Raw genomic sequence first — 27473 nt, forward strand, 5'->3', positions numbered from 1 at the left:
AATGGTAGTAATCTACTTCCTGAGTGACAGGGGAATGGACCACCATTGATCATGTTGGCTTCTTCCCAGTAAACAAGGATGGGGAGGTGTTGGGCTGGAATTCACTGTGTAGCTCTGCAATTACCCACTAGGTAATTTGTAATTGCCCACTAGGATTCCAGCCATTCAGCCTTCTGGAACAAAAATCTATACTGTGTCCATCTAATCTGTTAACTACTTGCAAATTAGAAGAAAGCCTTGGCTCTACAATGGGTTATTCCATTCTTTGTTGTGTGCCTTCAAGTCAAATCTTGCCAAGAAACCCCCATGATAGATTGCTTTAGTGTCGCCATAAGTCGGAACTTATGGCGACCCTAAAGTGACCCTATCATGCGGGTTTCCTGGCAAGTTTTGTTAAGAGAAAGTTTGCCATTGCCTTCCCCTGAGGCTGAGAGAGTGTGACTTGCCCAAGGTCACCTGCTGGGGTTCATGGCTGAGTGGGGAATTGAACCCTGGTCTCAAGAGTCACAGCCCAACACTCAAACCACTACGTCACTCTGGCTCTCTATTCTGTTCTAGTATATTAATTTTATTTATTTATATCCCACCTTTTTCCCACTCTAAGCGGCTAACAACAAATTAAAAGTACAAGTTAAAAACAATACAAAAGCATTAAAATGTAGGTATAAAGTTAAAAAAACAACAATTAAACAATTTTTAAAAGTTAAAAACATTACATATTAATGGATATTGTTGTCCATGCTCTGGTAAAATCCAGACTGAGAATGAACTACAGCAATGCACTCTTTATGGGACTGCCTTTGAAGACTGCTTTTGGCTGCACTGCAGAAATAATACAGTTTGACACTGCTTTAACTGTAAAGCTCAGTACAGCTTGGAAGGCAGACTGTTGGAAGGCCTGCCTTCTCTTGTATGAATATGAAAATCCAGATTTTTTCTAAGTGTCCCCTGCCTCAAAAATGGCGGACAATTAGCATTTTGTTTTTATCATTCCTGGTGCCCAGTATCTGGAACAGTATCCCCATACAGAGTTCCTTACCATCCCTGTCCTTAGGCTTTAGAACAGTGGTTCTCAACCTTGCTAATGCCACAACCCTTTTATACAGTTCCTCATATTGTGGTAATCCCCAACCATAGAGGAGCAGTGTCTTGGTTCCTAAGACCATCGGAAATATGTGTTTTCCTGTGGTCTTAGGCGACCCCTGTGAAAGGATTGTTTGACCCCCAAAGGGGTCATGACCCACAGGTTGAGAATCGCTGCTTTAGAAGCAAGGGTTAAAGCCTTTATCTTTGTCCTGGCTTTTTATCAGTGACCAGATAGTTTTTTGGGTGAATGGTTATAGTTGCTGTGTCATTCACTGTTTATTTGTATCCTGCTGATTTTTTAAAAAGCTGTTTTAAGCTGTTGCTTTTAGAATTCTGCTAAGTACTTTTGCTTTAATTGTGTCTACTTAACAATCTCAAGAGATAATAAAGTTGTTGTTTTTTTAAAAGGGAAAGCCTACATTGTTTCTGTACTCCCCATCATTTCTCATGATGAAAACTAGGACATACTGGCCAAGTAACATCAAAGTGTGGTCAAGATGACAAATATTAATGAGGGAAAACACTCAAATTAGGAGAGGCTGCAGCAGATTGCTATTGTCTAAACTGACTGGGAAGGGTAAGATTTCATCCTTCCTCTCCTCTCCCTCCTGCTGAATTACTGGAGCGGACCATGTCCAGAAGAAGGTGACCAAAAATGGTGAAAGATCTGGAAACCATGCCCTATAAGAGGCTTAGGGAGCTGTGTGTTTCACCTAAGGACAACAAGGTTAAGAAATGATATGATAGCTGTGTTTAAATATTTGAAGGGAATGTCATATTGAGGATGAAGCAAGCTTATTTTCTGTTGCTCCAAAGATGCGGCCCGGGGACCGGATGTGGCCCACCAAATAATTTCTGGAGTCCTGGGGCCCCATTGTCAGGAGGAGGGGGATGTCCTGGCTCCCAGAGTCTTCGCCCAATCACACAGGGCTTTAGAGGATGGGAGCAATGGATTCTTCCCCAGAGTTTGTCCCTGCTTCCCAGGGGAGTTTTTGCTGCCTCTCACCCCATTGGCCAGGCAGGCCCAGAGGGAGGAGCTTTTGGCAGGCAAGCAGCTGAGACAGCCGGGAGGGAAGAGAGGATTGAGAGACGAAAGAAAGAAAGGAGGGAGGGAGGGAGGAAAGAAGGGAGGAAAGAAAGAATCAAGGAAGCAAAGAAGTAGAGAAGGAAAGAAAGAAGGGAGGAAGGGTAGGAGGAAGAAAAGAATAAAAAAGAAAAAAAGGAGGGAAGGAAGAAGGAAGAAAAGATAGAAAAAGAAGGGAGGGAGGGAGGGAGGGAGGGAGGGAGGAAAGAAACAAACAAACAAGGAAATAATAAAGGAAGGAAAGGAGAGGGGAGGGGGAGAGGGAGGGAGGGGATGCCTTGCCCCCTGGTAGGGCACCAGACTTTCCCTCCTTTTCCCAGTCCTCTTCCTCATCTTAGCCTTGCTGTCCAGGAGGGCTTCCACAATGTCTTTTATTTTGACCAAGAAGTATGAATTTTTCTTTTTTTGCCCCCTTTTTTTTTTGCTTGCCCCCCCCCCCCCCCCATTTTTTAATGTCCTACATTTCACCTAAAACTGTTGGCAGCCCGAACAACCTTAGGGGATCTTAATTTCGGCCCCTACCTCCTTCCGAGTTGGGCATTGCTGACATAGAGCGATGGATTCGAGCTACAAGAAAAGAGATTCCATCTAAACATTAGGATGAACTTCTTGAGGATAAGAACTGTTCTGACAGTGGAACATTCTGCCTCTGAGAGTGGTGGAGTCTCCTTCTTTGGAAGTATTTCAACAGAGGCTGGATGGCCATCTGACAGGAGTGCTTTGACTGTGTATTCTGACATGGCTGGAGGTTAGACTGGGTGGTCCTTGGTATCTCTCTAGGATTCTACTATAGCACTCTGAACTCCATTTACACTAGTTAAAATAAACTGAGGATAATAAAGGGGCAAAGCAGGAGGCAGAGAAAGAAACTGGGACATTTTAAACACTGCTGAAAAAGGGGGAGAGTATTAATCATAAATATCCCTGTCCCAAAGCAGGACTATTCTTGCCAAAGTGGGGATCATGGGTCTTACCGTAGTGAAATGTTGTGCGATCACACAGTGTCACCAATCATCCCAAGCAATGTCATGCTTGTTTTTATTATTTTTTATTATTATTTGGACAATGTATATACATATGTACAAAAACACCTATGCCTACTTTTTTCTTTTTTACAATTTCATGTGATTTACAAAACAGGACAGCAAAATAACTTAGAAAGAATACGAATACTGTACAAAAATAAAATGGATTAAACTTGTAAAGGTTGGTTTTTACAGTGTTACAGATTTGTTAATCTGTCATAAAACAGCATTTGAAGAGCATTTGAAGTTCTGGTGCATACTGGGCTACAGTAAGTCCATCACCAAACAGAAAAGAAACCTATATAGAAGTCATCAGAATTGTTCACAAAAGATGTTGTATAGCTATAGTTTTAAAGCCATGGCTTCTCTAGGAAGGTCTTTCAGAACTGAGGAGAGGAGCCGCCTTCACATCAGCACTCTTTAAAGAATTTTCAAAGTAATGTGGCAAGTGTGTTTGCAGAGAGCTCGATCTTTCTTTCTTCTCAACATTTGCAAACAGTCCCTTCCAACACTACTTTTTCTTAAAAAGATTACAGCTGATTTTTTTACCACATTTTGAAGTTTGCATGTAAAACCCATAGACTGTTTTTACAACAAGAGACAAACACATCTTACTTTATCTTGATTTTGTTGTTGTTAGTAGTAGTAGTTAATAAACTTTGGGCAGCTTTTGATGTTACTTTTGGAAGACCCCTAAGAAGCATGGTTTACACTTCAATACTAATCATGCTTATTTGAAAGCAAGTCTCCCAAATTCAGTGAAACCTGCCTTCAAATAAGTGTCTTGAGAATTACAGCCAAGGAAACAGTCTTCTGCTTCTAAGAGTAGAGTCATGACCCTCCTTGAGACTTGTCCTATATACATATCTCTTCTGGGGGCACAGGCATGTACGCTACTTTTCCCATAACATTTCCATGAATACATCTGGGTCTATATACATGTTTGGGTCTGGAAACCCTTGCCACTATTTTTCCGCTGCAAAGCAATGAGGAGACAGAACAACTTGTACGACAGAAGCAGCAGGATTACAGCCTTGCTGATTGATTTCCCTTCCAGTCCATTGCAGCCACATTCCTCTGCTTAACTCAGCTTCGGTAAAATATAGTGGTGGGTGAGGAAGAGTTTAGTACCATCCCAGCTATCATTTCTTTCCTGAAAAATAATTATTTTATCCCCTGAATTGCTTTCACACAAAAGAAGTGGCATCCAAAATTCCCAAACAGAGCGTGCATCTACACTGTAGAAAAAATGCAGTTTGATACCACTTTTAACTGCCATGGCTCCATCCTACAGAAAGTGGGATGTGTAGATTTGTGAAGCACCAGCACTCTTTGGCAAAGAAGGCTAAAGATCTTATAAAACTACAAACCCCAAAATTCCATAGGATGTAGTTATAGCAGTTAAAGTGGTGATGAACTGCATTATTTCTACAATGTAGATGTACTAAGGGTTTGAACAGTTACTTTTCCAAGTTATTTTGTAGACCCTAACTTCCAGAATCCCCCATCTATACAGTGGTCATACTGAGTGGGGGATTATGAGAGTTACAGTCCAGAAAAGTTACCTTTCCATGCTATGTTCCCAACATGATACTTGCCACCAAACACATATAGCAGCCCTTTAAGACCTAGTTATGCACACCCATATCTGCTTAAAGTAACATAGGAAGCAGTCCAATGTCACTCAGTGGCCAAGGACTGGTGCACATGATGGCTTCACTGATAGTGGTAGTTCTCCTTCCATCATGCACCAAGAGAGCCATGAAGGCTGCTTGTACTGAAGGAGCTGTCTGACTTGTATAATGCTAGCAAAACCAGCCACACACCTTAGTGTGAAGACACAGATGTTAAACTACAAGTAAGACAACTATTCACCACAAACTGATGGCTGCATTAAAAACAAGTACTGTACTACCACCATAAGCAGAGTGGTCATGCGCAGCTCATTATAGTGACAATTAAGAGCATATTTTCTCCCACATTCTGGTACTCTCCGGGTATGTTGAACTGCAACTCCTATAATCTCCAGCCAGCCTTTTAGCTGGGAATGATAGAAGTTGGGCTCCAGGTTATGGGAAGGCGGATCAAGAGTGTCACAAATTTGAATGTTAAATGGTTTTTGGAATTTTTTTTTTTGGCTGTTTTTGGATTTTTTTTTAAAATGGAAGATCTATTAAGAGAATAAACCTAAACATTAAGTTTATACATTCTATGATAGCCTTTGCACATTAAGAATGTTTTTTAAGAGAGGAACAATTCACGTGATTTTTTAAAAAAATTATATTCTGCTTACAGGCTGTGCGTAAATGCATTTTTTGGGCACAGCAGAGTGTTATTTCTGGCTGTTTGGCTGGTCTGGTTAAGGCAAAGCAATTCCTATAGCCTACAGTATACAAGGGAACCACATGGATGGAACTATTGGGCCTCCTTGGACCTTCTAACCTGAGAGGCCAGGTGATAGCCCCTGGCTGGGGGTGGAGGTGACCACGCAGTGTGGAAATCATCTCCCTCAGGAATGCAGGCTAGTGCCCTAACCACTATGCCACCACACCTCATTTTCTCATGTGCCTCAGTCTCCCATCTGACCTAATTATTTGTTAAGGAGGTGTTGTTCACTGTGCCTGTGGCTTGCCTTATGAAATAACAACACTCAGCATCCAGACTCTAGATAGCTAATACTGCACTTGTCCTATATCAGAGCAACAGTATTGTTCTAGTTGAATTAGCAAGACTTCCAAAAGAATCTAGGCTCTGACAAGTTGGTCTTGTATAGCAGGGGAGGACAGTTGGAACGATACGACTTTGTGAGTTGCTGGCCTACCTCAAGGTCCTCACCCTAACACACAAGGCAGCATTAACAGTACTGGTAAAGCAGAATACTTTTTACACAAGAGCGATAGAAATAGCCAGGCTACCTATTTTTTATAAGGAAGAACAAACGTCCCTACAACTTATTTTGGACACCAGAAATTAATTTTGGTTTTATCATAAAACAAACGTTTCAAAAGCTGAAACGGAGGTAGAAAGTGTGCTTGGTTTCCTGACATGTCTTCACTGAAGAAAACTCATCCCTTTTTGCTTTTAAAATGCCATAGATTGTTCTTTGCCCCTAACACCTTTATTTAGAAGCCGTTCTCTTCGCATAGACAGATTTTATAATGAACCACACAGGTAAAAATGCTAGATGCATACTGAGTTCTAGTGCTGGAAGCCACAGACAATTGTAGAATACTCTACTCTCTGAGATGTTGTTTTGTTTTTTTCTAGGAAGCTAGCTTTTTATCAGGTGAAACAAAGAAGATACTGTCATTGCAGGTGTACTTTACAAGAGTTGTATATGTACAGATCTTTACAATGATGGGGCAAATTGATCCTGATATAATCCCACTATCTGCAATGTGATTATATCAGAGATCAATTTAGCCCTATATACAGAACAGTTGCACCTTGTCTTCCTTCATGCGAAGGAGGAGTAAAGAACATACAACCAGGAGAACATTTCTGGGGTTGATGGGGTGGGTGTCTGTAAACATAATGCTCCACCATTACAAGAGATGGGGGAGGGAAAGTCCATGATTACAACCTCTGTAAGGTTCATGCTTTTAACATTAACAAAGATGACAGTTTGGCTAGACGCAAAAGATTTCCCCCCCAATGATGTGTTTGCTCCTGTTTGAAAGAGCAAACCTGAGCATATAAGCAGGTGAAATATTGCCATTATCATTAACTATATCAAGCCTGCCACACAGAATGAGATTGCACAGTACATCAGGGCAAGGCTTGTGTTGTAAAGAAATATTTCAACATACCTCCCGCGTGGTAGTTTTAATTACCTCATTGTTGTTGTTATTGTTGTTGATTCCCCCCCACCCTCATTCTCTGTACAACAGCTGCAACTTATGAAAAGGTAGAAGTCTGTTGAAAAGTTTTTAAAAATGAGTTGTAGTTGTCTCTGATTGAGCAGAGACTGTTTTGTGGGTGGGGGAAGATATCTGTTCCCACCACAAATGCACATATTTCCCGTTGGCTGATACAGGAATCTGGCAAGTAGATGAAAAGAATGCACCATTGAGAGAGAGAGAGAGAGAGAGAGAGAGTCAGTCATAAGGAAAAAACCTTTACAAAAGTGGTAGCTTATCAAGATGGTAGCTGCTGTTATGCATTCATTCCAACAAAATACAGCAGAATAAAGCACTGTTAGTGGTATTCATATAGTACAGTACGGTATACGCTTTTCAGATGAAAATCTAAGAACAGCTGAAAGAAGGAAAATATTATGATCTCATATTTCTGCCACATTCTTTACAGTGGCTTGTTGCAGTGTTGTTATTTTTTCCCAATAGCAAGCCAAGAACCAAACCACATATGTATGATACCAGCTTATTTCTTGTTTTCCTTTTTTGTTTAGTAATTTTCACCAGGGAAAAAAGGAGCAGCTTATACTCAAAAGTTTAGCTTTTTTTTTAAAAAAAACAACAACCATCAAAAGACCTGGTTGTACCAAACAGGTCTTCCTGAGTATAAATTTCAGCTTCATTCTTCTTTCATTAGTTTTGTATACCAATTCACTAATAATAACAACAGATGTAATGGTTTTTTTTACCCTTTAACAGTCTTGAATAGAATGGATCATTGAGAAAGAGAAGCGAACCTTCTTCTAAGGATGTGCTATGGAGCTTTTTTAAAAAAAAATCCTCAAGAAATACTTACGTGTGTTGGAAAGTGGTTTTCCTAAACTTTTTTTGTTTTGTTTTTCTTTTAAATACAAGCAGCATTACATTAGTCAACAAAACAAGTCCATGACACAGCAATCACAAAGAGCTTGGAATCACTACTGTGGTGTCACAGGTCAAACCACCCAGTCAGACATATATACACCAGTGTTGATTCTTTAAACTATATATATAAAAAAGTTGCATTATTTCTGCTGATCCCCACAGTCTTTCCCCCCCTCCCCACTCCCACCCAGCAGCCACTGATTTAAGACTGTTGTTGGTAGCATAGTAGGGGTAGATGGGACAAAATATTAAACCTTTTGTTTTTAAACATCCAGCTACATGTGCTTTAAAAATGCAAGTAGGGGGAATATCACTGTACAGTGGCAGACATATTTGTGCTGATCAGTTATGCCCCCTTTGATGGTGGTGGTCTCCCCCTCCATCTCCGCCAGTCATTCCTTCAAAAGGAGGCAGAGCTGGCCTTTTTAGATCGCTTGATCATGCTGGGGTGGAATTCAGTATGGCGACGGGCATGCTTTGTCAGGTGGTCACTCCTCATGAACCGCTTCTCACAGAGTGGACATCGGAACTGCTTCTCCCCAGTGTGGGTTCGGTAGTGCCGTGTTAGCTCATCAGAGCGCGAAAACTTTTTAAGGCAATCTGGCCAAGTGCAAGGGAATGGGCGTTCACCTGGAAAGGGAGAAGCAGAGAATTAAAAGAAGCAGAGATATAAGGGGTAAGGCTAGCATTTGATTGATTAGAAGTTTGAACACTGAACACAAGTATATCAGTGCAGATAATATTTTGAGGGAAGTCAACGGTTGCTGTCATGGAAGTAACTCAGGCCATTTTTGGCTGTTTACTACACAATTATTGCAAAATGTCTCGTCAATATCAAGGTTTCAGATTCTACTAAACCACTGCCATCAGTGGGAAAACCCAGAGCTTGGGCTGGTTACAGTCTTCTTTCTTTTATGCGAGGTGGGGCACTATAGTTCCCAGATTCTCCCAGGCAGCATGTTCACTAGTCAGGCTGGATGGAGTGACTTTTCCCAAGCTCTGGGAACATCTCTTGCATAAATCTAGTTGAGAGACATGCAAACTGCCGTGGAACTATACAACAGGGCAGTTTGCCCAATTCTGGCAATAGGTTTAACTATAGCTTTCTGGAATCCTCAATGCAGAGAGGTTTCCTGCTTTGTAAGACACTGAGCAGCCAAACTTTTATCCAGTATTAAAAGCCACTGGCTCTGTTGCTCTTCTGTATTCAGCCATGGCTTTTAATCTGTACAGAACAAATTGATTGGATTAATTAATTCTTTTAACCTTAATAGCAGCAGAACAACTGCAGAAATTTCCTATAAGAAGAAATACCAAAAGCGATACCTTCAAACAAATTTGCCATCCTTTAACCTGGCAAGTTATGGGTGGTGCTATGTTAGCATAGCATGAAGAAAAGACATCAAAGATCCTACTGAGAACTTATTATTGATGGGTATTTAGTTATTTTATTAAGCATTACGCCAACATATGTCACTAATAGGATGCCAGACAAAATGTAGACACAGATAATTCACAAAAAATGTAGACTAACTCATCCTGAACAAAATTGTCATAAATTTGTACAGCACTATCAGTTTAACAACTTAATTTTTCATCTAATCATCATGGTCATTACTGTCATCATCCTCATCCTCATATAGTCAGCCCTCGGTATCTGTGGACATGCCACCTGCAGATTGCAGTATCTGCAGTCAGCAAGCCCATGTTGTCCCCAATGGTGGTGCAGGCACGTAGCCATGCCGCCATTAGGGACAAATATTCTGGCAACTGTATTTAAAGCAGTTCCACATCTTTCCAATTTTACCCATGGATTAGGTTACCTAAGCTCCTTTTTAAATTTTAAATACTGGTGCCAGAATCTTTGTCCCTAATGCCAGTGTGGCTGCATACACACGCCACCATTGGGGTCAGTGTGGACTTGAGCATCTGTGGATTTTGGTATCCGTGGGAGGTCCAGAGCAGATCCCCCGTGGTTCCCAAGGGCCGACTGTATTTAATCTGTTTAAATGTATCATCATCATCGTCGTCGTCGTCGTCATCATTTTGCTGCTATTGTTGTTGTTGGCTAGTATCCAGTTGGGTAGTTAAAAATCCATCCTGAGAGTTATACATTCAAGACGGCTTTGTATTCATAATCCCTACATTTAGGGTATACATAGTGACCACATGTGCAGAGAAGTTGAATAAAAAGGTGTTCACCTGCTGCTTAAAGGACAAGAAGGGAGGCATGCTAGCCTCTCCAGTGGGGGATCACAAAAGCCTGGGAGCAATGTAGGAACTTTTCCAGCTTTTAAAAATTCTGGGTGCATTTGGAAAACTGCAAAGTTAGCTTTCCAGTTCAGATTAGTCAATCAATATAGGTGACCATTTGATCTACCGTTCCATATCAGTTAGATCAATGTCTTTGATTTTAACAATTAGGCCACGATCCAGCAGAGTCATGGACCATTTATATCTCAATGGAAATTAACTGTGCATTCTTATGTACTAGTAGTATCAAGCTGATGTAAAGAAATATACACTGAAGCTCAAAAGCTGCAGTCCTACAATTGTCCATCTGATGATGAACCCCATTTAACACATAGGAACTTTAACACAAAGATGCACAGAATTGCTCTCTGAAATACTGTGCACCCTTGCCTTATGAGAGGGATCCATTCTGGACCCCCCTCTGTATAGGCAAATTCCATGAATGATTAAGGCCCATTCATTTGAATGCGGTGCGGCGCCGCAGCACATAGCACGGTGTGCGCCATTAGCGTGCACCCCATTCACTATATTTGGGCTCACTATCCACGTGACCTCAAGTCTGCATATGGCAAGCCCGTGTACAGTGCGGGTGTGCTGCATGTGTGGTACAGATAAATTCAATGCTTAGAACAGCATTGGAGGGAAGGACTACAGATCCCAGAATCCCCTAGACAACATGAGCAGTGGACATGTGTATTTCAAACCATCATAATTCTCATCATCAATGGCAAACATTGAATGAATTGGAGAAGGCCTCCTATCATACAACAGATTACTCAGGAGGATGGAAAGTTAATTGAGTAGACCTCTTGTGTGTGTCAGCTACTTGGAAAGCCAAGCCATCTAAATCCTTTCATGTCCTATTGACTTTTAATGGTTTAGGTGCTCACCTAAACAGAGAAGTTATTTTCCTCAAACACTGCCAAAGATGAATGGGGTTTTGTTGTTGTTGTTGTTGTTGTTAAATGCAGAAGTAGACTGGAATGTTGGTCAGAGGATCTTTTGCTATTAAGATCTTCAGACTGTTTGACCTGGACAGTTGCCATGTGGCATGAGGAGCCAAGGAGTAAGAACAAGGACAGCTCAGTTTTCTATGAATCATCTCTACAAACCTGTGTCAGTTTTCTTTTCCCTTTTCTTTTTCACTGGCACCAGCAGCTTGTAAGATGTGATTAATTATTTTTGTATCTATGTGCCTGCTAAGACTCTCACACATGGCATTTTAATAGACTCAACTGTAGCTTTGAGGAATGAGTGTAAAAAGAACCCACATTCTAAATAAATAAAGAAAAATACATCTGCTCTATCTACCACTTTGGCTGATTTGATCAAGAAAATGTAACTGCTAACCAATCTCCTTCGAAGCTTCAACAAGGACTGATGTGACTAAAAGTCAAAACCCACCATTCTCAAAGCAAAATTCAGATAACTAATGACATATGCTATCAAAGCCATTTACTCTGAGCAAACAACCATTAAGAATTAGCTTTACTCCTACAGACTGCTCGCAGAGACATTAACATTCACATTACAGATCTGTGAGGACGGTATAATCTGCAACATATTCATACCCACACGTGGCATCCAGTCCTTTCAAATCCAACAGACATAACAAGATTTCAACAGAAAACGTCAGTCTCTAGGTTAAAGCAAACAGAACCTACAGAAAGGGACTGTACATACTTAGAGTATACTTCGAGTCTGAAACATCCAATCTTTGTTGAAAGGCAAGTGATTTGTAACATGGGCCTAAAGACCCTGAAGGTACCAGATCCCATGTGATCTTGGAAGCTAAGCAGGGTCAGTCCTGGTTAGCACTTGCATGGGAGCACCTACAAATACCAGCTGCTGTAGTTTATATTTCAGAGGAAGGAATTGACATATTCATCTTTGAGTATTACTTGCCTACAAAAACTCTATGAAATTCATGGGGTTGCCATAAGTCAAGAGGTAGCTTGAAGGCACATACACACATATACACAGAGCAAAATAAGTTATATCCAACACAAGCTTCACAAAGTTACAGATTTTGGACTACAGCTCACATAAAACCCAGCCAAGCATGGATACATGAATTCTGGAAGTTGTAGAGCAAAAAACCTGTACCTTTCATGAGCTCTGTACAATTCAAATTATGCACATGTGCACAAACTGTGCATCACTTTTCATGAAAGTGATGTTTGCATGTAAGTCAAACAGGCAGGAAAAATGTGTGAGGCAGTCTGCAGCCCCTTGTGCATTTCCAGAGTCCTTTCAGCACTGTAGTGTATGTACAAAATTTCAGAATAAATAGGCTTCCCTATCCAGTTTAATTGTTTGAAACGAGGGCTGTATGGAGCTGCATCTTTTGATGGCAGGTATGGCAGCGTGGAGTGGGAGTGACCATGGGTGCAACAGATTCTATGCATTTACAAGGATTCAGATGCCCTAAATCCCATTAGTTAGCTGTGGGTTGAGCAGACCAAATAATTTGGTCTGCTCAACCCACAGCTCAACACCAGCTGTTGACTGGTGAATCAACAAGTAGGTAAATTCCATTAATTCAATAGATTGACTTTAGCTGGGGCTAGCAGTAGGACAATTGACAGTTGATTGGCTAGATGACTGTATATTCTCAAATACAGTTTCAGAATCCTATGGCTTAGAAACTTATTTTTCTAAAACTAAACCAGAATGAAAGTTGTAATTAGTAGGAATCAAAATACTACAGCAGACTTGCAGACGGTTACCAGCCAGTGATGTCAATACAAATGGATATTGATGCTTTTATGCTCCCTTATGGAAGTCTCATGAATGCAGTACATAGTAGGTATAGATGCCAGTTCTTGATTGCTGACCAGATTCTTGGCAATAGTGACAAGAGTCACAATCCTAGCTAACTTTGCTTACAGTCCCAGTAACTGTCTCGTTTAAACTTACAAGTAGTAACATAGGGGAGTTATGTTTATGGTAGTTTCAGCGTAACAACTCAAACTAGGCCATAGTTGCTACTTGTAGTTGAAACTAACTGTAAAGCAACTACAGTTTTGTCATATCAGCCCATGCACCAATTAAGATGCAGACAGTCTTGTTGTCTGCTCTTTCCATCCAATAAACTTGAGGTCTGACATTTTCAACAAATGCAGAAAACTGTAGATCCTCTTCCCAGAGTTACGCCCTGGTGTTGCTGCTGCTTCCAAAAAGCTATAAAACTTTCCTAGTCCACTAAGTACAGTGGCCCCTTGTTATCTGCTAGGGTTTGGTCCCAGGCCCACCAGCGGATACAAAAATCTGTAGGTGCTCAAGTCCCATTAAATGCAATGGATAGTAAAATACTATCTCTGATATAAAATTGCAAAATCAAAGTTTGATTTTTGGAATTTGTATCTTTTTGGAATATTTCCAAGTTGTGGATGATTGACTCCATGGATAAAAAATCTGTGGCTATGGAGGGCTGACTGTATTTCAAGGGACCATTTACATTTTCTAAGGCTTCTGCTGCTTACATGTACCTTTATAATGATTTAGTATTTTTTGTAAAAAAACACCACCTTCTAGTGCTATTTCGAGGAAGTGGACAGAGGCTATGTTAAACAAACCAACAAACATGACAGCAAAAATTAGAAGATTCTTACAATGAATTTTAGGGGACATACCTAAATACCTAACTCAAAGGATGGGGGGGGGAACTAGACAACTGACAAAAGCAAAAATAATGCAGCATAAAATGCATTTCATAGGATCCAAAATATGTTCCAACAAGGCATTTTTTAATGTACAAAGATATGAGAGTAATCACTAATTATCTAATAGTCAATGTGAGAATAACTGGTAATTAAATGGGAAGCTGAAAGACCAAAGAAAAAACTGGTCCTGATCAGAGGTGGACAATCTGTGTTCCTCCAGATATTGTTGGATTGCAACTTCCATCTACTCTAGTTAATACAGTCGTACTATAATGACAACAGTGAACGATATCAAGAGATGCAATCCAACAACAAATGTCTGGTGAGCCCTAGTTGTCCACTCCTATTCTTGATGGAAACAACACAATGAAGCACACCAGGACAATGGCTTTACAAATTGTCAAGCCCTCTTCTCTGCTAGAATTAACCAAGGCCTCATTCCCACCTACCAAAAAAAAGCAGTTTGTGATCCGAATTGATAGATCGATTCAACAGTGGAGCGTGGTTCCCATTACATTTGCCCCAGTCACATTTCCCCCCTGCAAAATAGCCCATTTGTGGTTCACATTCACAAATGAATCTGTTAAAAATGGACCTGCTCCAGCCTGCTGAAGGGCAAATTTAAATCGATTCTGATTGCATCTGGTTCACACTTGCACAGAATCGATTTACCCAAAAAGACGTGGAAAACATCAATGTCAAAAAGACGCAGGTTAAATGGGTCTAGCGTGTGGCCCCTCTCACTGAATCGCTTCAGCGATTTGATTTACGTGACAACCAGGGTATTTTGAACCAGTTCAAACCAAATTGTGATCCGGTTTAAAAGGTAGTGGGAATGAGGCTCAAGATAAAATACTGAGATTAGAAGTACCTATCCATAGCCTCACCTTGTTAGTAATAGCAAACACAGTGGAAACTTGCATGAAGCCAAAGCATTGTTCAGTGGTACTGTAAATGATGCAACTTCAGTTAAAACACAAGCAAGATTGAATCAGGTTTTAAATGAGCTGATAGCCTATACACAATAGTTTCAAGTCCAAAATCCCCAACTATTGATTTCTAGATGTCCAGTTTCTATCTTGTATGGTTCCAATTTTTTTGTGACTCTTGTGAACATTGTGATGGTGGCATCAGTATTTTGAATGTCCTTCACTTCTATAAAGTTTCCAGTATCTGCTGCATGGAAACAAGAACATTGTTAACACTGTTAGACCTTGTTTATTAAAGAATCAAAGTCCTAGGAAAGGGGCAAGGGAGATGTAAATTGCTGTTGTCCTGAAAGATATGTGATCTGCCAGGAGTGGTTGACTATTATTGGCTATCCTAACTGAGGCTTAAGGGATGTGGAAGTCCAAAACATCCAGAGGATCAAAGGATGAAAACTACTGATTTAGACTGACTACTGCTTAGGCACAGATAGCTCCAACAATACCAATTTGGAATATATGACCTTGTTGACAAAAGTATGGGTGAGGGTGATCATAAAGAGACTGATACATTTGATCCTCTACTTTGTACATAGACAAGAAAAGGACCGAACTATATAGAATTCATTTACCAACTCTTAAAAGCCAGTGTGGAGCCAGTGACGTTCCAGCATAGCCAATAGTCAGGGAAGATGAAAGTTGAACCCAACAACATTGACAGAACCACAAACTCCCCACACCATGCCAAAAGAAATCAACAAATCTATCTCTTAGACAAGCCCTCCCCAAACCTAGAGGTATTTGAGTACAACTCTCACCATCCACAGCCAGTAATGGCCAGCTTGGCTGTGGATGATCAGTTCTATTCCAACACATCTGAAGGTTGCCAGACTGGGGAAGCCTCTATCTGGGAGGAGTGTTTAATATTGCTCAGGTCTAAAATAGGATGGAAGGGGCATAAGAAACAGTTTTGGAGCTCATTAATATATTTAACAGTGCAGGGTTTCATATCAAGTAGTAGAGTTATTCTTATGTCAAGGGTATTAGAAATAAAAGTTTGAGACAGAGAACAGTGGAGTGTTATGGTGGTGACATACTATGAGCTACCTAACCTACCCATAACCAAATCACAGAGATAATTACTACCAAATAATATTAATCTAATTATTTGTACAGTACAGTTAGATGGGTCAGGTGCAATGTGGGAGAAGAATCAAATGAATGCCATCACAATGTAGGAAACATAAGGTCCCATGTGATGCCCTGTGGGAAGTGAATTCTCCACTTCTTAGAAGGGGAGGAAGAATAATCTATGATTTTAAGAAAATAGGGGATAAAGCAGTCCAGCAGCCCTGTCATTGCTACAACTGTTCTGTACCTTAGTGTATTTTTGTGAAGTGGTAAGACATCAGGTTGGGTAGATTCTACTACAGTAATATTGTCCTCTGTATGCCCTCATAAATTCTATCAGGTGTTTGTGTCATGTTATTCTAGTTTATATATTTCTTTCCATTGAGTTTTACCACATACAGTATTCACCCATTAGAGACAACCTCCATTTCTCATTGTGAGAAGCACCCAGCTACGTGTCTTCTCTTCCCACGTGATCTTGGGGTAATAATGGGTTCTGGAATGAGAAATACAGGCAGCTGTCAAGTTTATTAATGGCATACTCAGCCATGAAAACTCACTGGATGACCTTGAGCAAGTCACATTCTCTCAGACTCAAGAGGATGGCACTGGCAAACCCCCTTTGCCAAGAAAACCCTGTGATAGGGTCAGCTTAGGGTTGCCATAAGCTGGTAACAACGTTAAGGCAAGCAACACAGAGTCATATGGAAATGGAATCCAAGGAAATAGAATGGCTTGTGTGCAGAGTCATTCCGTGCCCATAAGAACCTGATTCGTGATGCACTGCTAGTTCAGCTTTTTCAGATAGAAAACAGAACCAATGTGGAAGCAGAAAAGGAATGTAAAACAAAGATAATGGACTAACAAAAGCTCTGTATTTTTCAAGAAAACAAACACTTTTGACTAAGAGCTCTAGAAAAGACAAGAAGGAAACATAAATATAGTTTAAACTTCTGAATGGAAATGAATGACAATTAGGATCCCCAAATGAACCATAAAAAGTTCCTCAGGGGTAGGGTATTATCCAGAATATGACTGCCTGTACAGACTGAGCATAGCTATTAGTAAAAATGTGCCTAGATTACTCCAGAGAGCTGAGGTAAATTCCTGGCTAAGAAGATCAGTTGTTCCTCTTATACTTTGCTATCCTGCACTTCCTGGCCGGCCTTGAATCTAGCCTACTTGGCAATGGTTTTAATAGCTCCACTACATTTATGCTGAAGACTTGTACATTAAAGTCATGTAAGGAGGCAGAATAAAATACCAGCACAAATAAATGTCTGCTCTAGCAAACAGCATGTGTGTAGTACAGCTGAACTAGTGAACATTTATTTTATTTTATTTTTATTATTATTTATTTTATTACAACAGCTCATAGCTTGAGAAAAGACCAGAAAACTGGTTTTAAAGCCAAATCACCTGCTAATGGCCGCCTCTTTCTTCCATAAAGTGACCATTTTGAAAATGCCCTATGCATACATTTCTAATACTTTTGAATTATTAACTTGCCCAATATAGTCTCTTCTTGAAACCTTCAAAGTAGTAAAAAATACACTGTGAGAGGAAGAGAGAGAGGGCATTTTGGGCTGTGGCACCCTGATTGTAAATACCCTTTTCTTACCGAGGCCCATCTGATGCCATTTTGCCTCCAAGTACAAATACAATGGGTGCTTGCTATCTGCAGGAGATTGGTTCCAGGATCCCCATGGATAGCAAAATCCATGGTTGCTTTAGTCCCATTAAATACAACGGCATAATAAAATGGTGTCCCTTATGTAAAATGGAAAGATCAAGGTTTGCTATTTGGAATTTATTTATTTAATTTTATTTTTAAAAAAATATTTTCAAGCTATGGATGCTTGAATCCACAGATAAAAAATCCATGGATAAAGAGGGCCGACTGTATTGTTCTTTATTAAAGCTTTTGGGACCTAATTGATTTCATTTTTATAAAACAGATCTTAATAGTATCAAATTTGTTTCATATGCTTTTAGTCTGTTTAAGTGATTTCTATTTTTATACATACCGTTTAAGTTAGTTAAACCGATTGTATTGTATACTGAGCTTGTATAATATAGAGTGGGATATAAAGGTTTTAATATTAAATGGATAAAATACATCCTGCACTCATTTTTTCTTTTCCAAGAACCACAATTCCATGAATGCTGGATACCACTCAGTGTGCTCAGTCCACACAGCACTTGTGTGTGTGTGTGTGTGTTCCCTGTTTTTTATGTTTTGCATTTGTACATGCCTCAGACTTACCCAACACACCTCATTTTTCCTTATTAGTCTTATTTTAATCTCATTCTGGTTGACAATCAACCATTTATACTTTGTATTGAAGGAATATCAAATTTTGAAAGCACCTAATTTTCTATTCTAAAGCATCAACGTATATACCCCCCTCTCCAAGAATAGAAGTCTTTAACAGGTTTCTGATCTCTAATAGAGTTTTGCCAATAAGAAAAAAACATGTTTATTTTGGCAGAATTTTTAACGTTATAATCACAACAGGGTGGTTTTATATGGGGTGTGTTATGTTTTAATGTTTTGCATGTTTTAAATGTTAATTTTATATTGTCCTACGTAGATGACTTTAACTGTTTTAAAAAAATTTGCTGTAAAGATTTGAAAAAAATGTTTCTATCTCATGAGCTGCCTTGGGTCTTTTTTTTGGGAGAAAAGTGGCATAATAAATAAATAAATAAATAAATAGAGACATTGAAGAGGAAGTTTTACAGAACTGGAGCAACTCCTGAGAAAGTCGAGCTCCTACCTAGTGCCATGAAACAGAGAAATGCACTCACTCATATCCAAGTCCCAGAAACAAAAATATATCCTATACCCACCACAAACAACTAAAATGGATCACAGGGAGTACATGTGCACATTCTGAATATGAGTATCAAAGAGTCAGTGTGCCTCTGAAGGCTAGCCAGAATCACCATTCACAAGAGAATGAGAGAAGATTGTAACCCTACCTATGGTCATCCTGTGGGATACGGGATGCTGGAAGAGATAGGCTATTAGGCTTATCCAGTTGAGCTTTCTGTAAGTTTTAGCCCTTTTCGATGGTGTAGACAACCTAGTGTTTTTCAGATGTTTAGTATTACAACCGCCACCATCCCTAATCTTTTTGCTGGCTAGTGTTGATGGGACCCGTAAGGCCTAAACAGTTGGAGGTCACCAGGAATCCAAGATATGCAGATGTGTGTACACATACAGTATTTCACCTTTGAAGTTTGCACTTTTTATTCCTTTAAAAAAGAAACCCTAGATGACTGTAAAGAATAATTCCAGAGCTCAGGATTGCATTTCTTTCTGAAGGGGAAAAACCAGGCACACATATTGCAAGCACATTCCTGCTGCAAGCTGCAAGAGTTATTAGGAAAAAGGATTGAAAATAAAACAGCATAAAATAAAAAAGCAGCCATAATTATGATTTTAATAGACATCTATAGTAATTTAGACTACCGTTCTTCTGACTGCTATGAAAGAAAAGGCATGCATTTGGAATTTTGTATTTTAGGAGGAAACATGACTAAGTAGTACATGATTTAAAAAATTATGACTGATATGAATAAAAGAGAGAGAATCTTCCCTGCTCCAGAAGTGAGGCTCACTTTTTTTCTAACAAGTCTACCCAGTCACTTCTGGGATTCTTCTGTGCCGCGCTGTGTATTCACCCTATTTTGCAAGGTCCTGCAACTCTTGTTATAGCATTTTAAGGGGGCTGGGAGGATTTATGGGAAGGAATGGGGAAAACCCCCTTTTGCCTGTCCAATTTAGAGAAATGACTATATATCAGGATGTGGTGAAGAACACTAGATCAGATAGTTTAGGGATAGATTAGCCCTCACTATTTGTTGATGAGATTGCTTTCCAGGGTTGTAGCTACAGGGGAGCAAAATGAAGCCATGGCCCTCCCAAAACAAATATTATTTTATCCCAAATGTAATTCTACATCAGAAAATTTCCCAAAATGTCTAGAACTGCAATAAGTTAAAACTTCAGTTAAGCATGAAGAAATACAGTTTAGGTCTTCAAAGAAAGGGATGGGTAAAGTTACCAGGGGCATGCATGCACACACAGCAAACATAAGACATCTAGGTATTAACAATTTTGAGTCTTTCATTCTCTGCAGTGCTAGAAATTTGGAGATTGAAGGAAAATTTCATTCAGATGATAGAATTCTTATTAGGGGAAAGCAATACCCCCATTTTGCCCACTCCCCTCATAGGTGGAATGTGCTTTTATTCTCCATATTAGCTGATTGGAGCCACCATATTGAGAAGCAGTCTATCTGAGCACTAGGTGCTTGTGTCATGGTGGGGAGAGGGCTGCAGAGTTTCCTTCATGAATATAATTGTGGCCTTTCTGGCTGGCTACTGTTGTAAATAAAATGCCAGATCAAATGGAGCCAGTGCATTTTTACACTGTTTATATTTTGGTTTGTAGCTACCTTTAAATACCGCATGTGAGAAACTAGTTGAAAAACAAGACAAAGAAGGTGGAGGCTCTGTACCCATTCCATAAATAAAGGGATATACTGGATAGGGGACAGATGAACCCAAAGCATGCTCTCAGAGTCCACAAGCATGAAAATCCAATCCCCACAAAGGATACATGCAAAACAATACAAAATACCATGCATTCTTCTTTGTCTCCCAAAGCCTCTGGAATTTGTGACATTCCTCTTGCATCCAGAAGCGCTTATGAGTCCTGAGCTCTTGTGTTGTCCAGTCATATACCCCCTGCTTGCATTAGCACTAGATCATACTTGGTTCTCTGGACACCTGTCTATTTAAGCCAGGGATGTGTCAGAACTGTCCAGATGTTATTATTAAGTCTCCATGGATAGGTGAACAGCATCAAGAATGTGTTCAGATTAGACTGTGTTCCCTATTCCAGAATGGTTGCTCTTATCTCTCTGGGCTGTTGGTACTGGCTCTTCTACCCTTTAATTTTTCTTCTAGCACTGATTATTCTGAACAGATGATTACTGGCCAGCCAACAGAGTTTGAAAACCCAATTCCATGGACTTGATCTCAGAATTAAGGATTCCACTCTCACTGAATCCAGATGTTCACAAGCATCTGGATACTTTGTGGCCAGCTGGCAACTTGCTAGAAACATTCACTACAGTTGCAATGATACTGATGCTAGCAAGAAAGAAAATGGATTCAAATCGGACCTTGGAAATATTGCTTTTTGGGCTACAGCTCTGACAAACTTGCCATGCTGGCTGATGTATTCTGGGAGTTGTAGTCCAAAAAGGTAAATTTACTAGCCCTGTCCAAGCCTTTAATTTCTATGGGAACAGTATCCACTATCAACAAGAATGTGGAAGGTGATGGCTGGTTTTCTTTTGGGCAGTGCTGAGACACAAATGGATATCTGCATCAGGCTCCCTGCACTAATGTGCCATGCACAGTAGGTATGAGCAGCAAATTAGTTGTTCTCACTTGGAAGGAACAAAGGTAATTTGAACTGCTGCATGGCAGAACAGTTCTCAGTGCACTAGTCAAGCAGCAAGAGTGGGAAGCGAGATCTCCAGATTATCCCACTGCAGATAAGGAGCATGAGCAAAATATCTACTTGTCTGTACAGGATATTTTATTGCTGCATTTTATAATCTATGCAAGGCACCTGGCATTCCCTGTATTAAAACAATGAATGCAGGACAGAGGTTTTTTTTAATTGGGATGATGTATTTTGCCTTCCACATCTTAAATTGTGGTTCCCCTCCTCCTTTGTTTTGCCACCTTACATAATATAGAAACTTGTGCACTTTTTCATTTTTTTCTAACTGGGAAAATAGATATGCTTTGTTTGGAGTAAGTACTGTATGTTGCAGATTGCCTTCCTGGATTAGAAAGGGCAGAGTGGCATTGGCTGGCCCCAACATTTTTAAACAATAAGAGTTTATATAATACAGCCATGAAATCTTCACAGGTGTTCACAGTGGGCTCTTCTCAAGCAAGAGAAAAAGAGAAGGGTCATATATTGAGGCTTTCTTAACCAGGATCCCATCGTCATCTTGGTCTTTATGAGACCATGCCACAGGGGTGAATGTTCTTGCCCAGAGAGATACATGTGAACATATACATACGCACAAACAGTAATATCACATATTTAATTATGCAAGAAATGGAGAGCCTTTGGCCCTCCAGATGATGATGAATTAGTTTTCTCCTTATACCTCATCACTGGCTAGGCTACCTAGGGCTGATGGGAGATGGAGATGAAAACCCTAGAGGGACACTGCTTGCCTGGACAGTGTTTTATGCTAAGGTATAACTTGTAAGAATAATCCATTAAATGCATTTCCTGACTTACCAGGAATGCTGATTTGCAGATCATGGCTGCCATGTTCCAAGAGTCTGGTTGCAGGGAGGGTTATCTTCCCCAGAAGCCCATGTGATTTTCCTGGACTCTGTTACAGAGCAAGAAGGACAGGCTGCCATCAGCAGCCTAGTTAGCTGGCAGGTTTAAGAACAAGTGAAGGCTTCATTCAGGTCCTATTGTGGCCTGTATAAATTGCTTACCCCACAACATTAACAGTTGGTTGGATTCTGTTGTAATCCCTCCCCACCCTTGCCCCAGTGCCTGGGGTTCTATATAGGTCACTAGAGTTCTCAGTCTTTGGTCTTTTAGAAGTTTTGGACGACAGTTCCCAAAATCTCTGACCACTGGCCAAGCTGGTATTACAGATGATTGTTTTGTTAGTAGTATCAAACTGTTAATATTGACTGTCACAATTTTGGGTGGTTTTGGCATGTGGCTGGATCCAGCTTTGGACAGATTAGATCATGTGTCTATAAGGGATATCTGGGTATAAGCAAGCAGGTTAGGGACAGATGGCTCTTCTTTATTCACAGGTCACAGGGAAGTCATACAATTGCTTCTGCCTGAGGAGATTCCAGAGCTATCAAACAGGCAGGTTGGATGAATGGATCCAAGCTGCCTTGAATCCCATTTTGGGAAAAAGGTGGGATATAAATCTAATTAAAAAACTAATACAGTAAATAAATTTCTAGCTGCCCACAGACAACTCAACCAGTTACTGGCCAGTAAACAAGTCAATTTATGTCTAGATCTGGACCCTGCTGTGGGCTGAGCCCATTAAGCTGTAGCCAATAATGTTGTAGCATTTCTCATTCCAAAGAAAATTGGTTGTTGCTCATTCTTGCTAAAAGTCAAGCCTTACACTCACTGCTGAGTCCTCAGTACACTGGCATTTTCAGACTCTCAATTACTGGCAACTAAGATGACCGGTCTTTCTGAGTTTGAGAAAGTTACTTTTGAGATTATAATGCCCACAATCCCCCAGTAGGCATGTATTCTGGTAGCTGTGGTCCAAAAAGTGACTTTCCCAAGTTCTGCTATCTTGGTATGAAAGGAACAAGCTGATAAGGAAGCATGACTCTTATTGCTCCAATATGCATTTTCCCTCTTAAATTAGAACATGATAATTCCCTATTTCAGGTGAAGAAGAAGGGGCAAGGAAAAAGATTTCACCTAAACATTAGGAAGAATGTCCTGATGATAAGAGATCTTCAGAAGTGGAATACACTTCCTTGGAGTGGGGCAGACTCTCCATCTTTAGAGGTCTTTAAACAGACATTGGATGAACATCCAAGCCTGTCAGCTGTTATACATGATATATGTAGAGTCAAATAGAGTGTAAGTATCTCTGACATCATGTATAGAAGTAACAGAATTCTTCCAAAGGTAAATTCTTACTGTCATGCCAGTCACCTCAGCTATTTTGTTTACAAGATCATTAGCTATCCATTCATATATAACCCCCCCCCCCCCCCGCCCTGGTGACTGTGATGTGAAAAGCACAGCTCTAGGAGACAGGTCAAAAGGGTGCAAAGGGCCAGGAAACCGACAACAAAGAGCTTGTTCCAAACCTCATTTCTGGACTCCTGTCTTACTTGAAGGAAAGGTATTTTTAAAATATGTATACAGATACAAATACTGTATACAGATCATCTGGATAGCTCAACACTTAGTAAAATGCAGCCTGTGGGTTGCATGTATCCTAAGACCTCTTGTGCAATATCCTCTCTCTCTCTCTGACACTGCTATTTGCTGCCAATGTGGTATATAGCCTGCCCACCTAGAAATGTACTTTGTTTGCCTTCCTTTTTCAATGTATTTTGCTTCTTCCCCTACAGCACAATATACTGTGAGAATCCTTCCACAATGGATTGCTTTTAAAGTCCTCAGAATAACTCCCATCTTGTCTTCACCTGCAACTGTAGCACTTTAATGTTAACTGTCACTGTGGACTTAGGATAGGAGTGGGAAATATGTAGCTTTCCAAATGTTGCTGGGCTTTGCTATGCTGCCTGGAGTTGCAGGGAGTTCAAAGTCCAATGGCATTTGGAAGGCAGCATGATTTTGGACCACAGGGCTATTAAGTTGTTATCATTTGTGCTAGAATCCAGGAACTCACACAGAAAATGTAAGAGAAACATGGGGGTTGGGGAGAATGCCTCATGCAGCCATCAAATCCCTACTTCCCAGATACTCTTGTTATGTGCCTTCAAGCTGACTCTGACTTACGGCAACCCTTTTACAGGATTTTCTTGCAAGACTTATTCAGAGGACTTTGCTGTTGCCTTCCTCTTAGGTTGAGAAAATGCAACTCACCCCAGATCACCCAGGGGTTTCTGTGGATAACAATGGCCTTCTGCAGTCCAGTGCTCAAACCACTAACTATGGGCCCGAACAGACAGGCCAAAATAAAGCCGCTTCGGGTCACTTTGGAGGTATGCTGTTTAAATGATACATGTGTCTTAAGAGGCTGGAAGCTGCACCAAATCCACGTTTCAGTCCTAAGGACTGGAACGCAGCTTTGGGGTAGCTCCTGGCCTCTTAAGCGGCATGTGTCATTTAAACAGCATCCCTCCAAAGTGACCCGAAGCAGCTTTATTTTGGCCTGTCTGTTCAGGCCCATAGTTAGTGGCTTGTCTGTTTGGGCCCTAAAGTGGCTCCCAGATGTACCTAGTGAATGGCTAATGACCCCTAAATGACGAAAAAGCTTGCTTGAAAGATTATTGTAATAATCTACTTATTAAGCTAACAGACTATTCCATTTTTTGCCCTCCATCCTCACCATGATTTTCATGATTTGGGCTCTGTTGTTGCAGAATTACCCCAGCACAGCCATGTGTTTGGGTTCATACAGACTGTGCATCAGCTTTCATGCACCCATCCTACCCATTCATTGGGACGAGGCAGTTCTGTCCTAAATCTGAGGATGCAATTGGTCCTACAGCTGGTAAGATTTAAGTACAGAAGCTTTGTGCCAAGGGTACTGCCCAGTTAAAATTCTGAAAACAAGATGGTTTGCAAGAATCTGAATTGCTGCAGCAGATACATTCACATATTACTGAGTTATTTCCATCGAACAGCTGTATCCTCTATAATCCATATTGGCGAGATCAGGGCATGGAACTGTCCTATTTTAGGGATAAAAGGAGTTATGGATAAACTCTCCACCTTTACTTTTGCTCCTTCTTCCATTTTAAATAAAGGGCATTTATGGAAAAATCCATATTCACAGAAGGAGAGCCTTTTAAAAACTCATACAGCATGGACAATCACAAGATCAGCTCCAAATTATGCAACCTCTAGAACAGCAGGGAGCCTTCATCCAACCTATTGAGTTATCCCCTAGACTTTGCCAAGACAAGCACCAGATGACATAGGTTACACCACTCCAAGACCGACCATCTCCAACCAAAAGCAGAGACATGCTTTCTTTGTACGTGACTATCAATACATAATCTCATAACCACTAAAAAGCCATATGGCGGTTACAAAGCAGTTTCTGCCACTATGGTCCTACAGGTTGTCATCGTACCTTACATGCCATTTCATGCTTGATCACAGATCACACTGTCAACACCCTATACACAATGAACAGATACACAGCTTTGCTGGAAAGGTGGTATTCACCCATTGCTTGGTTCTCCAAAAAATGCTCTCTTTAACTAAGCCCACATGGGAGCGATCTTTGTTATCTTTCAAGGCATGCGCATCACCACTGCTAGTGATGCGCATGCTGTGACGCAGCATACTACCAGCTGTGCTCAGTACAGCAGAAGGTAGCCTTATATAGTGATTGGGGTTTGAACCATGAATGACCAAGCATACCCTTGGAAACATCAGTTTTGACTCAACATCAGCTTCTAAACCCAACAGATACAGTAGCCTCCATAATTCCAATGGCTCAAAGGAAGACATCCGCCATATTCCTCCAACTAATAACACAGAGCCCTTAAGAAAGGATAGGTGTTCTCTGGTTACGCTAATCACCTATTGCACCCTACTGACAGGTTCAACATGAAATAAAGACTCTGCCTTCTCAACCTTTTTGTGCCCCAACGAGTCTATGTTACGACAACTTAGACATTACAAGCGTCCACGTGTTTCTTCACGATAATTTGGAAAAGACGTCATCAATCCACCGCCACCACGGAAACCTGGCCACACCCAGCCGAACCAAGATGTGCCAGGAAGGCTAATAAGACAAGTTCACCTCTTTTTTTTAAAAAAAGGGGGGGATGCTTGAGCAAAGAAGCGAATTACAAGGAATGACAAGGTTAGCTCACTGCACCCTGCACTTATTGACCTTAACATTGCCTAGCTTTTGTAGGTTTTCGGGCTATGTGGCCACGTTCTAGAAAGTTTGTTCCTGATGTTTCATCTGCATCTGTGGATCTTCCTGAAGATGCCAGCCACAGATGCTGGCGAAACACAGGAAGAAACTCTTCTAGGACACAACCACATCGCCCAAAAAACCCACAGAAAACTATGGACGCTGGCCGTGAAAGCCTTCCACTTCATGTTTCAAAAATGCCTGTTGACAGGGCCATGCCATGTTACATAAAACGGGTGGGACCATTTCCAGGATTTCCAGAGCCGTATCAAAGCTTGCCTTGGCAAGAGCCACAAGGAGACCATGCAGCTGGGCATCACCTCCAGCCTCTTTGCGTCGGTGGTCTCTTTCCAATAAAACAAAACAAAATATGCCACATATTCCTTTTTTTAAAAAAGCTTTACATAAGCACTTTTCTTTCCCTTTATTTTTTTGGACCAAACAGCTCCTCTGCTGGTCTACTGCACCTCAGGCATAAGCAGTGGAGAGAGGGGGAGGGAGGAGGAGAGTGGAGGGGAGTGTGTGTGTGGTGTGTGTGTGTGTGTGTGTATATTATATATTATGCCAGATTCAGGAGCATCAGGAGCAAGTGAAACACCCACTCAGCCGCCCACCAGTCCTGAATGTGACGTGCCATTTGCAGTAACACCCTGTACCCACATGTACCCACTAGCTTGGCAGGAAGGCTTGCGGGGAAGAGGATTGGGATTGGAGGGGCCAGAGATAACCCAGTTGGCACTGCTTTCAGTGCCTTGTCTCCGTGCTAGGCATTCTGGGAATGTCGTTGGTTGTGGTCCCCAGAGCGGAGCAAGCCCGCCTGGGGGCCCCACAACCAACGACATG

General features: G+C 40.8%; 1 protein-coding gene across 1 annotated transcript in view; it reads right to left on the reverse strand.

Annotated features, from left to right (window-relative positions):
• Window positions 1-3202: 3202 nt before the first annotated feature.
• Window positions 3203-27473, reverse strand: part of LOC121921714 (Krueppel-like factor 9) — a 33036-nt gene continuing 8765 nt past the window's right edge. Inside the window, exon 2 of the mRNA XM_042450179.1 lies at window positions 3203-8603. Coding sequence (XP_042306113.1) covers window positions 8374-8603 — 230 coding nt within the window. The 3' untranslated portion in view covers window positions 3203-8373. The remainder of the gene's footprint in view (window positions 8604-27473) is intronic.

The sequence above is a fragment of the Sceloporus undulatus genome, chromosome 2 (genome assembly GCF_019175285.1).
Source record: "Sceloporus undulatus isolate JIND9_A2432 ecotype Alabama chromosome 2, SceUnd_v1.1, whole genome shotgun sequence".
NCBI classification, from domain to species: domain Eukaryota; kingdom Metazoa; phylum Chordata; class Lepidosauria; order Squamata; family Phrynosomatidae; genus Sceloporus; species Sceloporus undulatus.